Source organism: Anabrus simplex, chromosome 7 (genome assembly GCF_040414725.1).
Source record: "Anabrus simplex isolate iqAnaSimp1 chromosome 7, ASM4041472v1, whole genome shotgun sequence".
Lineage (NCBI taxonomy): Eukaryota > Metazoa > Arthropoda > Insecta > Orthoptera > Tettigoniidae > Anabrus > Anabrus simplex.
In genome coordinates this window covers 197,181,810-197,200,843 of record NC_090271.1, presented here as the reverse complement: position 1 = coordinate 197,200,843, position 19,034 = coordinate 197,181,810, and the positions used below count along the sequence as shown (strand labels likewise).

At 41.1% G+C, this 19,034-nt stretch overlaps 1 protein-coding gene across 2 annotated transcripts in view; it reads right to left on the bottom strand.

Annotated features, from left to right (window-relative positions):
• Positions 1 to 19,034, bottom strand: part of LOC136877456 (retinaldehyde-binding protein 1) — a 146,028-nt gene that overhangs the window by 25,412 nt on the left and 101,582 nt on the right. For both annotated transcript variants that reach the window (XM_068228654.1, XM_068228655.1), the window contains exons 5-6: positions 12,539 to 12,732; positions 3,130 to 3,240 (exon numbers count right to left, since the gene is read on the bottom strand). In XM_068228654.1, coding sequence (XP_068084755.1) covers positions 3,130 to 3,240; positions 12,539 to 12,732 — 305 coding nt within the window. The remainder of the gene's footprint in view (positions 1 to 3,129; positions 3,241 to 12,538; positions 12,733 to 19,034) is intronic.

Genomic DNA, 19,034 nt, shown 5'->3' with positions numbered 1-19,034 from the left:
TCGTTTGGTGCTCTGAAGCCGGTCTTAAGCTACGTACAGATTTAGCAACACTGTCCCCAAAAGCCCATCTGTATTCACCCACGAAGCGATCTGATTGGCTAACTTCAGCAGTTGATAAAATTACAACGGGGCGCGATATCGAATTTTTTTTTTTCAAATTATTTATCAGTATGAACAACCCTCTAACACTTATATACCGGATTCACGTTGTTTCCGACCACCCTGTATATCTACTCCAAAATGTTTGTCTCAACATGCCCTACCATTCATACCCTCTACATTCCTGTCATAAACAAGCTCAATTTTTCTCTTCTTCTGTTCAAATTTCACCAAAATCAAAAAAGGAAAAATCTAAGAGTTTCCAGTAAGCGCGATAGTGACGAGTGATTAAAATTGACGTATACAAGGTGAATTCAAGTCAATTTAAACCACTTATGCTTAAAAAACATGCTTCCTATATTATGAATAGGCTATCGCCAAAATGTAGTGTTGAAAACGTTTAGTGTATGCGTATACAGGCAGTGGCAAAGCGTGAACCAAGTAAGGGGGTAGACAGAGATTTCTTTTATTTAAATTGTTTAAATCATATTATTATATGGAATTTTGTTTTCGACGCATACATCTGTATTTAGTATTATATTAATGGCTCTGAAAATAAGAAAAACCCTATAACAACCTATAACCCTACGTGCACTTACTTTATTTTTAAATATAGACGAATCAGGCCGCGGGAGTTGTCAAATAACAACGTACTTTTAGAATAAAAATAGCAATATATTTCATTGTTATGTAGATTTAATAAAAGAAATAAGAAATAAATAGTTGTTCGTACAAGTCACCTTAAACAATATTCTTGTAAATGAGTTTAATCCGCCTGTCCTTCATTTCGGCAAACATATCTATTACTGTCGTCTTGAAGTCAGGCGTTTTGCTAAGATTCCACAGAAATTTCTTCTCTATAGCTAGAGTTCCCAAGTTAGACGGTCTCTGGTTGGTCATCCAATTCCTTAAATACGTTTTAATTCATTTGAATGCACCCATAGCGCGTTCACTAGAAACTGACTTTAACGGAATATTCAGCATCAAGTTAAGCAATTTTTTCCGTATGCGTACTCTGGAGTACCTTATTAAGACTGGAAGCCAATAGTTATTGGGGTTAACCGCAACTAATATTGGCGGGCAAGAAAATGCACGTACTTGAAGGGTTTTGATGCTGTCATTCATTTATTAGGTGTAAGTTTACGATACTTCGTATTTAAAATGTATTAATTTATTTTTAGACGTGTCTTATAATAAAGTAAATTCAAATTAATAACATTAAAAGCATGTCTAAGATGGTAGCCAATAAGGGCACCTTTTATAAGAGAGATCCAAATACTAGCCAATGAGAGCAAGAAGAGACGCTGGTAAGTCTGTCTACTGGGCGGAGACATCTCGCTATAGGAAAGTCATAGTTCCACAGACAGCACCTACAGATAGCGTTAGTGTTGCTCTACCTGTAAGTTTGAAAATCAAAGGGAAAATACACAGAATGGACAGCGTCTACTTTCGCCTACGTGCTTCGTGTAACTAACGCGAGCCTTAGCATTGCCGAAGTGAGACGAAAATAAGTAAAGCGGGAAATATCTAATGTTCTAAAAAGTAATTGAATTAACTAGACAATATTTCTTTCACAAACTGTTAAGGGTACACGCTGTCTACCCTGACGCTTCGCCCCTGTATACAGGAAACAGTGAGAGAAATCCAAGGGGAATCAGAGCACGTGTAAGCTACCGATCGACACCGTCTTAGCTAGTCACGGCAATCTAGCAGATCTAACTGCAAAGATACTCGCTATCTTTAGCTGAAACAACTGGAAATACGAGATTCCACGACGGGTAAAGGCAACAACAACAACAACAACGTCTTGTGCAACACCTGTGGCAAACCGGTAACAAACAGAGAAGCTGGTGTATGCGGAGGATGAAATCTCGTTTCTTAAATTTAACGACTTCCTGACGGAGATTCGAACCCACGCCCTTCCGGGCAAACCGAGCACGCCTTTACCGCTTCGGCCAGGCAGCTCCCTTTATTATTGGAATGATCTCACCTTTTCTGCTGGAGTTCCGTAGATGTAGGCTGAGAGTATTCATTCATTTATTCATTCATTAATTCATGCATTCACCCATTCATTCATCAACAATACGGGCTCTTTCCCCAGTTGATGGTTATCCGTGACTGGGAGAGATATTGTTTTTTCAGCTTATTCATTCGTTCATTCGTTCATTCATTCATTCATTCATTCACATTGGAATGTTCTCACCTTCGCCTATCTGCTGGAATTCCGTAGATCTGGCTGAGAGCATTCAATTCATTCAAACATTAATGAATGCTCTCCCCCAGTTGATGGCTATCCGTGACTAGGAGAGAGGAGTCTTTATTCATTCATGCATCCATGAATACAATCTAATCATGAAATTCACAGAGCCATTCAGTCAGTCATTCATCAGTCATAGTCATTCAGACAATTCATAATGTATATTGTAAGCTAAATTTGTTCAGACTCGTGATAAAAATAAATACTTGCAGTAATACAAATTAATAAGTGTAAACTACATGTTGTCCTAGACTATATAACATTGTTAGGACCAAAAAATATAATTTACAGATTGGGTGTAAATAGTGATTACGCATAATTGTAACGTTTTATGTACCTAGTAGGTAGGTAAGGGTCATTCTGCCCGAAGGCAGGTCCGAACCTCCGCAGAGGTGTTCCTGAGCCGGAGTTTACGTGCGGTAGGGTGGCCAGTTCCTTTCCGCTCCTCCATTCCCTTACCCCCCACCAACAGCGCGTGGCAACCCATCCAACCCCTGACCACGCCCAATGTTGTTTAACTTCGGAGATCTCACGGGATCCGGTGTTTCAACACGGCTACGGCCGTTGGCTATGTACTTAGTAGCCTAGTAAATATTTGTAACAAGAAAAATCATGCGTGTATCAAAAAAATTTGGATTACAATAAGTGATTACTCTCTCCCCAGTTCCACGCGATCCGGAACTAGGAGTATTCTATTATATTCTATTACGGTTATTTCTAATCGACGTCCGACATCCACTACTTTCAGGGATCAAACTGAAATTCAAACTTACCCTGCCCTTGAGCTTCTCGCGGATGAATGGCTTGAACATCTGGAATACCATGTTAAAGAGGAACGGCTGGTTCACGATGTGGACTTCCTTGAGACGAAGGGGCATCGCATCCTGAAATCAATATATCACAAATATTAGCTATTATCAAATATAACTGTCTCCCGTTGAGAGCGTTGTAGCTGCCAACACAACTGTTTCCTAGCGAGATGACCAACAGATATTGAAGTATCACATAGACAGCATAACTGTATCGTATTCTATTTGCATTTTAATTAACTCCAGTGTAGTTTCCTCATTTCACTTCTGTTAGCTGTCTTTTTGCTTGATATAATACAAATGGTGCTTTATTGTAAACATCTATAGTATTAGCCGAGATATTTAATTAAAGAACTACTCTATTTCTAAATGAGGCCACAACACTAGTTGCAAATCTAGGATTGTGGCGACGTTTAATACATTCACAGAGGCTTGCAGACTGAGCGCTGAAAGGCATAACAGTCTATAATGATAATGTATGTCTATTTCTTGTTTCTTTTTCTTTTCCTTTTGCTGGTTATCTAGGACTAATATTGTAATTTCTAATTTAATTGTGACGTGATATCAGCCGTACGCTACATAAATAAATAAATAAATAAATAAATAAATAAATAAATAAATAAATAAAACGCATGTTAGTGACCTCATCCCCAACCTCATATTAAGAAACGGGAAGAAAGGTGGTCAAAAGCAGTGTTAGAACCATCTATAATGGGTGAAAAATATTATCGGTTTTATGTCCCACAACTATTTAACGGTTTTCGAAGACACCGATGTATCGAAGTTTTGTCCCTCAGAAATATATTACTTGCCTATAAATCTACAGACAAGAGGCTGGCTTATTTGAGCTTCTTTAAACGGTTCACTATTGGCATTTGAAAATATCGGAAGTAGAAGCTTCTAAAATGTTTGGCCTAGAAAATCTCAAAACTTCAATTACTTTTATCGATAAGCTTAAGGCATTATGGCATTTCAACCAGGCTTTGTCCACGTAACGACATAGAAAAAGATGATACTAAACGTCGGAAGGCACAAGAGTTTGTGAGGAGGTGAAGAGATTTATAGCAGACGGGATTGTGAACAGTGACCAAAGTCAATTTCATTATGAAATGTCTTCACTGCCCCCCTATCTCACAGACAGAAAACTACAGCTTGTATGTTGCAGTATGTAGGCCTACCATAGCTATGTACACAGCAATACAATCGATCTGGCTTTGTCAGTGAGTGACAGATCAAGAGACACAATGAACTGTCGGTGTAAATGTTCAAGCAACATGTCGACGAAACATTCAAGTGGAGGCAATCGAAAGTGGAAACATGACGAAAGAGCGTATGAAACGTTTTCTAACTTCAATCCTTGATGAACATGTAAATGAAATTTTTTTATTGTTGTGTGATTCCTGGTCAGGTTGTACGGATCGAACCCTGTTAGATGCAAATTCCAAACAAAGATGTTATACTTAAGACGTTACCAATGAAAACAACAAAATATTGCCAAACTCTTGATATGTACTTCTTTCGTTAATGCAAGCTTTATATGAGAAGGATCGCTGATTTTGTAAGATTACGATGTGAAAACCACACGTGAAGTTACGTGATCGGCATTTTTCGTTAGAATTCACTCTGTGATATACAATAACTTTTCTGCGCTAAAGTACAAGCCTATCTTGCAACATGCTTGGCAAAAGGCAGCTTATGACATTCACATACACATATCATCGTTTGAAAATGTAATTAATGTGGCTTTTGATATTGAACTGTTTGAACGCGAAAGTGATGTTGAATATAAAAATGTAGCTTTGCTTTAACCACCTGGCTACAATCTCACATATACACTTTGACCCCTAATAGCAGCACTATCAGGTCAGTAGAACAAATGTGTTTTGCGTATCGTAATTCCTTTAAGCAGTGTTTGTGATACTGTTGATGGGAAATGTAACAATATACTCACGGCATTGATGTACAGTGTGTGATTTTCCTCATTGATATTATGTTGCCTTGCATTATAAAATTTTCTCTCTTAGGACTTGAATACACGATTATTCAGATGTCTCTTGAGGTAGAATGGACCATTTAGCATGGGAATGACTCAGACCACTGTTATTGCGATGACGATCTACATGTTTTCGTGCGGTTCAGAAGGTTGGAGGTCAAGGGTGTCCTTTGTAAGTGGGATGGAGTAGTTAACTCTATGTCTAGCCGCCTTTGTCCCCAGAAAATAACATGGGACTCACTTTTTGTGTAGGCTGAGTGAACCTCAGGATCATGTGTCACTCCAAAAGAGGAAACCTCGTTTCTTTAATTTTTCAACTCCCAAATGGGAATTCGAACCCACGTTCTTCTGGGTAAACGCCTTGATTAGACCTCGTCGATACAACGATCTTCTCTTTCTTCTGCTGATTGTTTCATCTTCGAGTAATATTCACATCCCGTTCTCCTTCTGATGTTCTCCAGATATTTTTCTCTAGATCGATCTCAGTACTTTCGTTATTAACACTATGCCTTCTAAAGTATCTGTGACCGAGCGAGTTGGCCGTGCGGTTAGGGCCGCACAGCTGTGAGCTTGCACCCGGGGGAGAGTGGGTTCGAACCCCACTGTCGGCAGCCCTGAATATGGTTTTCCGTGGTTTCCATTTTCACACAAGACAAATTGTGGGACTGTACCTTAATTAAGGCCACGGCCTCTTCCTTCCAACTCCTAGCCCTTTCCTATCCCATCGTCGCCGTAAGACCTATCTGTGTCGGTGCAACGTTACGCTAATTGTAAAGAAAACCTATTTGTGATGAAGATGAGGTGCCCAAAAATGTTATTTTTTATCTTCTTACTTCATTTCTTTTAACATTGTTCTGTCCTTTATTTCTCTATTTGTCCATCTTTCAGTCCAGCTCGTTCTTCTTATTTTGAGCTTACGTTCTGCTGTTTCCGGGTGTATTTTTCCCTGTTTCCTTATTGTCCAGTTTTTACTTCCACAAAGTAATATGCCGCTTACAAATGATTTTGAAAAATATTTTCTAATCTTTAGGTTAGTTTATTATGCAGTAGGACGTAAAATAGACAGATGCACATGGTCCTGAGGTTCACTCAGCCTACACCAAAAATGAGTACCAGGTTAATTATTTCGAGCAAAGGCGGCCGGGCGTAGAGCTAACTACCCTGTCCCACCAAGCGCCGAGGTTACGGATAGTGGAAGTCTTTATCTTCCACCCTTCCAAGGGACTGTGAGGATATGACTTCACTTTTAATGTGGAAAACATTTCTTAGCAGAAAAAGTAGGAGTCACCATACTACGAAAAAGGTAAAACTACGCAATTTCTTCAATTATGCCGAAAGCTGAAGGCTAAAGATCCCGGAAGGTTTCAAATTGTGAGTCTTGGATAGCTCTATTAAACTAAAAGAACACCGAACTCGATAGCTGCAGTCGCTTAAGTGCGGCCAGTATCCAGTAATCGGGAGATATTGGGTTCGAGCCCCACTGTCGGCAGCCCTGAAAATGGTTTTCCGTGGTTTCCCATTTTCACACCAGGAAAATGCCGGGGCTGTACCTTAATTAAGGCCACGACCGCTTCCTTCCACTTCCTAGGCCTTTCCTACCCCATCGTCGCCAAAAGACCTATCTGTGTGGGTGCGACGTAAAACAAATAGCAAAAAAAACTAAAAGAACAAATTTCGAAGTTTACTTCCGGCCTAAATGCAGTTCCGAAAAAAACAGCCTAAAATCGCCCGTTTCTTTACTCGTTTTATTTTTTATTCAAATCCTAGTCAAGTTAACTCATTTACATAATTATTTCTGTAATGTGTTCCTTGATTCAATACCCTCAGGCGTTTTTTGACTTTTGAAATATGTCCACACTGAAGGGCTTGAGTGAAACTCTGCATTGACTCACATTAGCGCTCATAGTGGTAGAAAAAGGCAAACCGTTAATCTAATTGACCGGATAAAGATGATTAAGAAAAGAAGTGTGCCACAAAATTTGAAATGTGGTACGAGGGCTGGAACGGGGTCTACTCAGCCTCGGGAGGTCAGATGAGTAGAGGTGGGTTCGATTCCCACCTCAGCCATCTTGCAAGTGGTTTCCGTGGCTTCTCACTTATCCACCAGGCAAATGCCGGTATGGTACCTAACTTAGGCCACGGTCGCTTCCTTCCCTCTTCTTTGTCTATCCCTTCCGATCTTCCCATCCCCCACCAAGGCCCCTGTTCATCATAGCAGGTTAGGCCGCTTGTGCGAGGCACTGGTCATCCTTCCCAGTTGTATCCCCCGACTCAGTGCCTCACGCTCCAGGACACTGCCCTTGAAGCGGTAGAGGTGGGATCCCTCGCTGAGTCCGAGAGAAAAACCAACCCCGGAGGATAAGCAGATTAAGAAGAAGAAGGGAAGGATTGTAATTTTTAGGAATAAATAAAGAATTTATATTCACATGCTTTATTATATTTTATATACCTAAAATTCGTAGCTCATATTCCTACGAAGTTTTCAACATTAAGTTGCTTGCATGAAGGGCCAGAACTGTGGATTTTTTTAACGTAAAAGAGACATCCCGCCTCTGTGGTGTAGTGTTTAGTGTGATTACCTCCCACCCTCGGAGGCCCGGGTTCGATTCCCGGCTCTACCATAATGTTTGAAAAGTGGTATGAGGGCTGGAACGGAGCCCACTCAGACTCGGGAGGTCAACTGAGTAGAGGTGGGTTCGATTCCCACCTCAGCCATCCTGCAAGTGGTTTCCGTGGCTTCTCACTTATCCACCAGGCAAATGCCGGGATGGTACCTAACTTAAGGCCACGGCCGCTTCCTTCCCTCTTCCTTGTCTATCCCTTCCGATTGTCCAATCCCCCACCAAGGCCCCTGTTCATCATAGCAGGTTAGGCCGCCTGGGCGAGGCGCTGGTCATCCTTCCCAGTTGTATCCCCAACTCAATGTCTTGCGCTCCAGTACACTGCCCTTGAGGCGGTAGAGGTGGGATCCCTCGCTGACTCCGAGGGAAAAACCAACCCTGGAGGGTAAACAGATTGAGAAGAAGAAGGAAAGGATTGTAATTTTTACGAAGAAATAAAGAATTTATATTCTCATACTTTATTATATTTTATATACCTAAAATTCGTAGCTCATATCCCTAGGAAGTTTTCAACATTAAGTTGCTTGACTCAAGGACCAGAACTGTGGATTATTTTTTGCGTAAAAGAGACTTCGTTACAAGCTTCGACTAGATAAAAACTTTATCCTGTGTACTGTAAAATGATCGCTGCAGTTTTCTATGTATGTTGTAACGCACACATCGGTAACAATCTCTCTTCTTGCCTAATAATATTACAAAATAATATTCCCACACGTTATGCAAAGAGGCCCAAGTTCGTGTCACAACTCATTCTTTCCGGAAATATATTTTGATTAATGTATTGTAACTTCCCTTTCAAGAATTGTCATGATTCAGCATATCATGTAGCAGAGACCTTGTCTAAAATATGACTCGTATGACAAGCACACTGCAGTCGCAGCATTCTTAGGAAGCTTGCATAATGAAGCATTTTAACTACTTGACTCACAACATGACTGACGCAATTTAGCATTCCGTGGCTGTTATAGGTAGCCTACAACAGAAACAATAACAACAAGAGTCAAAGCCTTGCTTTGATGCCCTAGACCAGGGATGGCGAACCTATGCCACGCGTGTCATTAGGTGACACGCGAACACTATGTCGGTGGCACGCCACATGCACATATTAAAATTTTTATGTACATTGTGTACTATAGACTATACATATCTCGTGCATCGCATAAAGTTTCACGTTTAAAAAATAAATACCGAAAATCTAAATTCTAGTTCCATTCGAACGTGCAGTGTGGCAACAATACAACACTGATAGGTTCGGAAGTCAAGTGAAATGTCAGATGCAGCCGACGAGCCATTCGCTCACCCATATCAGTGAATTAGTGAAGTTTGGATTGTTTTTGGTTGCCAGCATCGCGTAATTATTCTTAGTGAGTAACTGTTTTTTGTTGTGAATTTTGTAAGACAAATAGTTGCCAAGAAGTTATCCCAATTTCGATATTTGGAGAAACTATCGCACTTTATTTCAAAGCCTCATATTGCAAAAATGAGTCCTTTTTAGTGATTAGATATTGACAGTTTAGAAATGGAGTTGACTAAATTTTTAGAAAGCATGTTTGGGTGAAAAAGGTCGTACAACTTGATGAAGCATTTGTGAAAATCGAGTGTGCTGTTGAAGGTGAATACTCTCTCCAGAAGCCGGAGAACTTAATACTCGAACAGTGGAACAGTCTCCCACAAAAGTTTTCGGCCATGAAGGAACTTGCTACAGCGCTACTTATTTTGTTTGGGTCATCATAGGCCTGCAAGCAGCTATTTTCTACAATGAACGTTGTGAACACAAGTTATGAACCTAACATAAATAACAAAGCTACTATGTATTTTTTCGGTATTCGCAAAATACGACTATGGAACATGCAATTACATGTATTTGGTATTTTGCAATATATATATATATATATATATATATAAGTAATAACATATTATGAAACATAATTTGGAATTAGGGATAAACGTCGGTGGTGGCGATGGTGAGTTGGGGAGGGGGTTGTATGCATTACAAATGAAAATAACAAGTGGCACAGTAGACAGTTGAAAATAATAATCCAGACCTAAAATGGCACACTAGTTGGAAAAGGTTCGCCATCCCTGCCCTAGACTGTAGCACTTATCAGTCTCGATAATGTATAATGGCGTATGGCCTCCAGAGAGGCCTAGTGCGGGTCTTTTTCTAGTAGAAGGTCTATTAGGCACCACGTAGGATGGTTTCTAATGCTGAATACGCCACACACACCCAGCCCCGAGCCATTGGAATTAACCAATTAAGGTTAACATCCCCGACCCGGCCGGGAATCGAACCCAGGACCCTCTGAACCGAAGGCCAGTACGCTGACCATTCAGCCAACGAGTCGAACAGCCAGTCTCGATCAGGAGTAGTGATGGGTATTGTTGCTTTTAGAGACAAACTAACGAAATTATCAGCTTCTTGTAACACCAATCACAAGAGTAAGGCTAATATATCGACTTCGCATAGAAACCTCTAAAAACCGTCTTCAGATTGACGACGGTGGAGTTCGTACCTACAATATCCCGAATGCAAGTTCACGGCCATGCAGTGCGTACCACGCAGTCAACTCGCTCGGTGTTAATAACTAAATGTTTCCAAAGTGTGGATGTGAATTATTGAATAAGATACCGAGCAGGTTAGCTCAATGCGTTGTAGCACAGCCATGCTAGCGATAAACTCGGTATACAACCATCCCCGCCAACCATCCTCAAAATGGTTTACCGTGTTTTCCCATTTCAAATGCCAGGATGGTACCTCTTTCAAGATCACGACCCCTTCCTTCCCATTCCTAGCCCATGCAATTACACCTACAACTCCACACAGCTATACATGTAACTCGTCCCCATGGGGTGCACCCGGGAAAGCAGCCAAATAATATGTTTTCGGACATTTCCGACACACACACACAAAAAAAGAAAGTATGCTAAAACATAAGAAACGTACAATATGACAATTGTTATTTTAACGGAGAGTGAGGTGGTGGTGATGGTGTTGGTGGTGATTTTTCTGAGGGGGAAAAGTGAGAGGATCGTCAACCCTTCTAAGATTATTCGTAGTGAGTGAAGGAATTGTGCAAGAAAAAAAGAGGAAGGCCCTTAACGTATGAGTAAAAAGCAAAACAAATCTCCGTACAGGCCATGAAGGCCCTTGGAGGGGTGGAAGGTAAAGGCTTCCACTATCCGTAACCTCGGCACTTGATGGGGTAGAGTGGTTAGCTCTACGCCCAGCCGCCTTTGCCCCCCAGGAACTAACCTGGTGCTCATTTTTGGTGTAGGCTGAGTGAACCCCAGGGTCATGTGCACCTCCGGAAGTGGAAATCTCGTTTCTTACTTTTCGACTTCCTGGCGGGGAATCGAACCCGCGTCCTTCCGAGTGAACCAAGCAGGCCTTTACCGCCTCGACCAGGCAGCCCCTCTTAACGTATGAGTGCTGGGTATTTTCAGATGAGCAGAATATCGTATAACTTACTTAATACTTTTTCATAACAGTGTACCTCGTCATGGCTTAGGGTACCATGCGATTATGTAGCTCCACATTATATGGGTAGGCTATATAAAGTTATATTTTGCCCACATACAGGCTACATTTAATTAACTTTCTACTATCATGTATTCATTATTTTATATTATTATGAAGCGCGTAGTACTTTAAAAGCCGGATCAAAGGACTACAGTAATGAGCCTATCTCTAATCCGTAGGCCCTCAATTATTCGGATCGAATCTTTAAATTCGTAGTTGTAAACCCGAATTTGAGCACATGATTTCGATACACATAGATTTGAATGTATGCAGCCTGTTTTTACAGGCATTTTCATGCCAGTAGGCCTTCCTTCCTTCCTTCCTTCCTTCCTTCCTTCCTTCCTTCCTTCCTTCCTTCCTTCCTTCCTTCCTTCCTTCCTTCCTTAGTCAACTATTGTTCTCTTCAGACCCCGACGACATTAGGTTTGCGAGGCCTGGGAATTATTTAATTTTCTCGCAATTCGTGTTCCTTCCCTTTCTTTCGCCGATACCTTCATTAGAAGTGTCAGACGTTTTCCATTTTTCCCGTCTGATAAGTATTATTTGGAGGATGGATGCCCAGGTGTACTTCCTCTTAAAACAATAATACAACCATTACCATCTCGCCGGGCTGGATAGCTCAGGCGGTAGAGCATGGGCCTTCTTCTTCTTCTACCGCTTTTCCCACACCTACGGAGTCATGGGTGCGAACTGTGTCGCACTGTGGATTTAGCCCTGTTTCACAGTCGGATGCCCAACCTAACGCCAACCTTATATGGAGGAATGTAATCACCATTGTGTGTTGGGACAGACACAATCATCCAATCCCCGAGACAGCAGAATTAATCAGAAGCGATTAAAATCCTCCCAGCCGGGAATCGAACACGGGACACTCTGAACAGAAGGCCTCAACGATGAGCATTCAGCCAAGCAGTCGGAATGGTAGAGCATCGGCCTTCTGAGCTCAAACTGGCGGGTTCGATCCCGGTTCAGTCTAGTGAGTTTTTCGATGGTGTTCAAATTCGTCAGCCTTGTGGCGGTAGATTCATTAGCACGTTAAAGAATTCCTGCCGGAAAGTATTCCGGTACCTCAGCGTCTCCGGAAACCGTAACAAATGAAGTTAATGGGATGTAAAACCATTATTATTATTATTATTATTATTATTATTATTATTATTATTATTATTTATTATTATTATTATTATTATTATTATTATTATTATTATTATTATTATTATTATTATACCTCCAACAACTTACCTGGATGAAAGTGAGGAGGCGCATGGAGAATGCTGGGGAGAAACCTGCCACCTGCTTCATGGACAAGCCTAAGAAGTCCATGATAACGACTACTCCTGTCACCTGGGTTTCAGGCTCCATCATGGCACCAATATGGACCATGTAGAAAACACGGAAGATATTGTCGGTTGTTACCTTCTTAGGATCCCATTTCTCTGTAAATAAAAACGAAAATCAATTAATGATGTATTACTAAAATATTCCTCTTCAACTCTCTCCAACAATACAACATGCAAATGAACATTTCCTGACTCGTGCATGCATGACCCATTTTTTCCTCTCATCATAAATGGAAACTATTCTGAAATGTTGCCCCATATTTCATATATACAATGAATATGACTGTACTGCATACTAATTTTATGATAATAAGTTAGCCATCCGATGTAACCGGAGTAAAAACGGAGTAAGCAGGGGTCAGCATCGAATTCACAAATCACGTGAATCATTAGGAATGATAAAACATATAAATGGGTTTTAAAGATACAAATTAGAAGGCCATGGTTTTGCTAATAATAATAATAATAATAATAATAATAATAATAATAATAATAATAATAATAACAGCGGGTGTGACGGATGAGCGGCATATTCGATGGCTTCACGCAATGGTAGTCGTGGTTCGAATCTCAGCCAATGTATGTAAGAATTTTGAAATGAAAAGCCATGTCTTGTAGTTAGGATCCACGCACAACTGGAAATCCACTAGCTACGATCAAATTATTAACAGTGACAAAAAATAAAAGCACCCCTTCAATAATAATAATAATAATAATAATAATAATAATAATAATAATAATATTCTGTGACTGGTCAGCTTGCGTGGGGGTTTGGCTCTGAATTGAATATGAGCTAGGCATAACCCTGCGTGAGATAACTGTGGTGGGGCCCCTGAAAACCCTGACACGGCGCGTCCCATTGGCTGATAGGGGAAATTCCTGTAGATATGTAGGGCAGGTGTGAATAAGGCATAGCCAAATTAGCACCCGCGGATCAACTGAGGTAAAGGGAAAAATGGTCAACGGCCTCGAAGGCAGAAGAGGACATACCCCAATGGCGGAGAGGACGGAAGACCCAACTCAAATCCACTTCGCGTCTGACTTGCAGCAAGCAGCAAAGTGGTCAGCGTCTGATCACCAGAGGCACGGCTGGAGATTCATGTTCTGGAACTCACCACTCCAGTCCTAAGAACTGGACCTAGGTCTAAACGTTTGATAATCAAGTACCATGAGGCGTGTTAGAAATCAAAATTTTACCCCAGGTGTCAAGAACAGTACAACCAGACTGTCGGATTCTGGGAAGTCTAGACTGACACGCAAAGAGAGGGAGTCGGAGATCTCTGGCCAACTTTGCCCGAACTACAAAACCTCTTTCGGAACACTAAACATAAATACTCTCAACGAGCAGGAAAACTGTATGAACTAGAACAAACCTTAAATGAGCAAGAAATACAGATACTGGCACTACAAGAGAAGATTGACTAGCGAAAACACAGTGGATTTCGGGAACTACAGACACTTTAAAAGTAAAACAGACAAACGAATTCTGAAAAACACGCCACTTGTAGGAGTCACTTTTGCAATCAAGAAAAACATACTCAACTCAAGAACAAATGAGAAGCCTGTAAGCGATAGACTAATGGCAATCACCGTAAAATGTGCAAATAAAACATACACGCTAATTAATGCACATATGTCAATCAATGAGGACAATACAACATACAGCGAAAAGGTAGATAAATCCTGGTAAACTCTAGAAGAAATAATATCCAAAATTCCTCTAAACCAAGTCAAAATCTTATTAAGTGACTTCAATGGACAATTAGGCAAAGAAAGAAAACACAGAAGAACAATAGAAAAATGCCAGGACATGAATGGACCAGCCAAAATTGACAAGGATTAGTCGAACTTTGCAGGATATTCAACCTTAAAATCATGTCAACACACTTCAAAAATAAACCATCAAAACAAATGACATAGAGATCATCAAACACACTCATCGGTGAATTCCAAATTGATCATGTAGCAATCACTTATCCAAACCACACAGAAATTATGAATGTTCATGTCATAAGGGGTGCAAACATAGACTCAGATCATTACCTGACCAGAATCAAACTACAGTTGAAACCTTAGAGATTCACAAAGAAGGAACCATTAATCCCAAAATTTGACCTCACTAGGAGCCAACCATCTCTCACACAATTATTAGAGAGAAAGGAGGCAAAAAATTGCCAACAACTCAAAAGCAAACTGATTACAACAGCACAAACACTAATTCCTCTGCAGAAAAAGTAGAGAAACCCTTAGAGGAATGAGGAGTGTGAACAAGCAATCCAATCTCGACCGAAGGCATACAACAGCTGGAACAGCAAAAAGACGGAGAATAATTACAAAACATTCCTGGTAGTGAGGCAAGAGACAGCTCAATTGATCATACAGACCAAAAGGAAATTTGAAAAGGATCAACTACTTGAAATCGAGAAAGACATTCAGAGGAACAACACACGAAATTTCTACAAGAACTTCAAAACTAAGCTTGCAGGATATCAACAACAAAGTATCTGCTTCAGAAAAGAAAATGGACAGTTGACACTAAACAACCAAGAAAACTGTGAGGAACTCGCCAGATATTTTAAAGAAATACTGAACTGTCCAGAACCAATACAAAGATCTTCTCCACAAAAATCTGAAAATACTAATCCAAATTCATTGCTACCAGAAGAAGAAGAAAAATCACAAGAAGATCAAAAGACTTAAAAACTACAAATCATCGGGTGAGGAAGGAATCATATCAGAAGTACTCAAATCAGCAGGTCCAAACACCATAAAAGAAATCACAAAAATCATGCAAGACATTTGGAAAACAGAACACACCCCAGAAGACTGGGAAAATGCATTAATTCACCCCGCTACACAAAAAGGGAGACAGAACAGATGTAAACAACTATGGAGGAATCTCACTAGTATCGGTTGCATACAAAAATCTATCCCAATGTATTCTTGATAGAGTACAACAATAACTAGAACCGCAAATCGGAGAATATCAGGCAGGATTCAGACCAGGCCGATCGTGTCCAGAGCAAATCTTGAACCTAAAGCTAATCCTACGACTTCAGAGAATTTGTAGCAAAAATTTAGTCCGCACATTTGTTGATTTCAAAAAAACATACGTAGTATGATTCAGTGGATCGCAAATCACTCTTTCAAATATTGAAAGAACAAAGTTTACACATGAAAACACTTTCAGTCATAAAACAGACACTGACAGATACGAAGTCCAAGGTTAAATTCATGTGGGAAACCGCAGATCACTTTGATATCAAAACGGGAGTAAGACAAGAAGATGGACTCTCGCCCTTACTCTTCAACTGAGTCCTGGAAAAGTGATACAAGAATGGCGCAAACAGAAATTGGCCCTCAGTATTCACCAACCATTCACTTTAGGCAGGGGCAAACTAGCGATAGATTGCTTAGAATTTGCGGATGACTAACCCGAGACATTACAACAGCCAAAAATCAGATTGAACTCCTGAAAGAAATTGCGGAAAAAGTCGGCCTTCAGATATCTTTTGAAAAGACAGAATACATCACCTGCAACAAACATGCACCAAAATTCATGGAAACAAAACATGACAAAATTAAACGAGTAAAATCACAATTTAAGTACCTTGGTGAAAGAATTCAGGAAAATGGACACGAAATAAAAGCCAATGAAATTAGATGCCCAAAGATGTAAACTGCACATCGACTAATCCAAAATATCTATAACAAAAATGTATCATCAAGCATACAAAACTGAGACATAACAATACAGTCATTAAACTAGAATGTCTATGGATCAGAGACGCTAATATTGAACAGGAAGGCAGAAACTGAAAATGAGAAAAAGGAACGCAAAATCATAAGAAAAATTCTAGGCCAAAAACTCACCAACGGACAATACCAACTTAGATGCAGACAGGAAATCAAACAATACACAAATATTCACAGTGACATTAGAAAACGCAAGCTTAGATTCTATGGTCATATTAAACAAATGCATCCAGAAAGACTTACCAAACAAATAGTCAAATTCTATGAAGATAGGAGTACTGTAAAGCTAAATCAGACACAGTGAAATGGATTGGCGACATTAAAACCAATTTGAAACAGGCAGAAATTGCATCAGCAGACGTCCAAAACAGGGTAATATTCAGATCCAGAATTCACACATGGCAAGTTGACCAAACGGAAAAACCAAAGAATAAGACTGGAACAACCTCGTCTGAAGACAGAAAGGAAGCCCACAGTAAAAGAACGAAATAAATGTGGGTACTTCTACGAGTACTTCTACAATATTTATTACTACTTTCAAGTATTATTATTATTATTATTAGTAGTAGTAGTAATATTTGCACCGAGCAAGTAGCTGCTTCGGTCACGTAGCTAATCGTATCAGCTTGCATTCGGGAGATAGTGAGTTCAAACCCCACTCTCGGCAGCCCTGAAGTTGGTTTTCCGGAATTTTTCCATTTGCACACCAGGTAAATGCTGGGACTGTACCTTAATTAAGGCCACAGTCGTTTCCTTCCCACTCCTAGCCCTCTACTATCCCATCGTCACCATATGATCTGTGTCGGTGGGAATTAGCCATACCATGTTGCGGAATCAGCCGAAGTGTTACAATTATAACCCCCCCCCCCACGGCACTTAACGCCCTGGAAAGGGCCTTGGCCTACCCAGCGACCGCTGCTCAGCCCGAAGGCCTGCAGATTACGACGGGTCGTGTGGTCAGCACGACGCATCCTCTCGGCCGTTGTTCTGGGCTTTCGAGACCGGGGCCGCCATCTCACCGTCAGATAGCTCCTCAATTCTAATCACGTAGGCTGAGTGGACCTCGAACCAGCCCTCAGGTCGAGAGAAAAATCCCTGACCTGGCCGGGAATCGAACCCGGGGCCTCGGGGCGAGAGGCAAGCACGCTTCCCCTACACCACGGGGCCGGCTGTTACAATTATAGTTGAGTGAATTAACTGAAAACAAACAATTATTGTTTTAAAGTACTAACCAAATATAGTAGCTTATACAACGACAAAGACAAAGACACCTCCGTACAGGCCATGAAGGCCCTTGGAGGAGTGGAAGGTAAAGGCTTCCACCATTGTTAACCGCGGCACGTGATGGGGCAGAGTGGTTAGCTATACGCCCGGCCGCCTTTGCCCCCAGGAATTAACCTGGTACTCATTTTTTGTGTAGACTGAGTGAACCTCATGGCCATATGCACCTCCGGAAGTGGAAATCTCGTTTCTTAAATTTTACGACTTCCTGACGGGGATTCGAACCCACGTTCTTCCGGGCAGTAGCCTATACAACCAATCGTTATTCGAGTTTATAAATTTCAGTTTGGCAATAATTTTTCAAAATGCGTCATACATTCAATTTTGCCTTAATACTGGATATTTAGCCGAGTCTCTTCTAAAAATATCTCTAAAAATATCGCTGGGCTGAGAGGCTTAGATGGTAGAGCGCTGGTCATCTGATCTCAAGTTGGCTTGTTCGATCCCGGCTCAGTTCGGTGGTATCTGAAGGTGCTCCTGTGGGTAGATTCAACAACTCTCCGTATCCACTAGAGCAGACGTCACCTCTGAAACATCTTGTAGGTTCAACGAACACCGGGACTATGAATGTTTCCGGTATTAGAAGTATCATTTCCAAAAATAACTATTTATTTCCTGGCGGTGAATCGAAACCCACAGTCAATTAACTCATTACCGTATCGGCTAACCAGTCCACATCCCAAGGTCACACCTCCTATTGATAAGCACGGAAACAAATATTTCGGATTTTTTTTTTTTTTGCTAGTTGCTTTACGTCGCACCGACACAGATAGGTCTTATGGCGACGATGGGATAGGAAAGGGCTAGGAGTGGGAAGGAAGCGGCCGTGGCCTTAATTAATGTACAGATCCAGCATTTGCCTGGTGTGAAAATGGGAAACCACGGAAAACCATTTTCAGGGCTGCCGACAGTGGGATTCGAACCTACTATCTCCCGAATACTGGATACTGGCCGCACTTAAGCGACTGCAGCTATCGAGCTCGGTGACGTTGATTTTAAGGCCCGGTTTCTACGTGGTTAAACCGCCTTAACCCCGTGTCACACAGTTTTAACTCTGAATTGTCCGACTCGTTGGCTGAACGGTCAGCGTACTGGCCTTCGGTCCAGAGGGTCCCGGGTACGATTCCCGGCCGGGTCGGGGATTTTAACCTTAATTGGTTAATTCCAATGGCCTGGGGCCTGGGTGTATATGTTGTCTTCATCATCATTTCATCCTCATCATGACGCGCAGGTCGCCTACAAGTGTCAAATAGAAAGACCTGCACCTGGCGAGCCGAACCCGTCCTGGGATATCCCGGCACTAAAAGCCATACGACATTTCAACTCTGAATTTGACTGTTCATTCGGTTTCACTAAGGAAG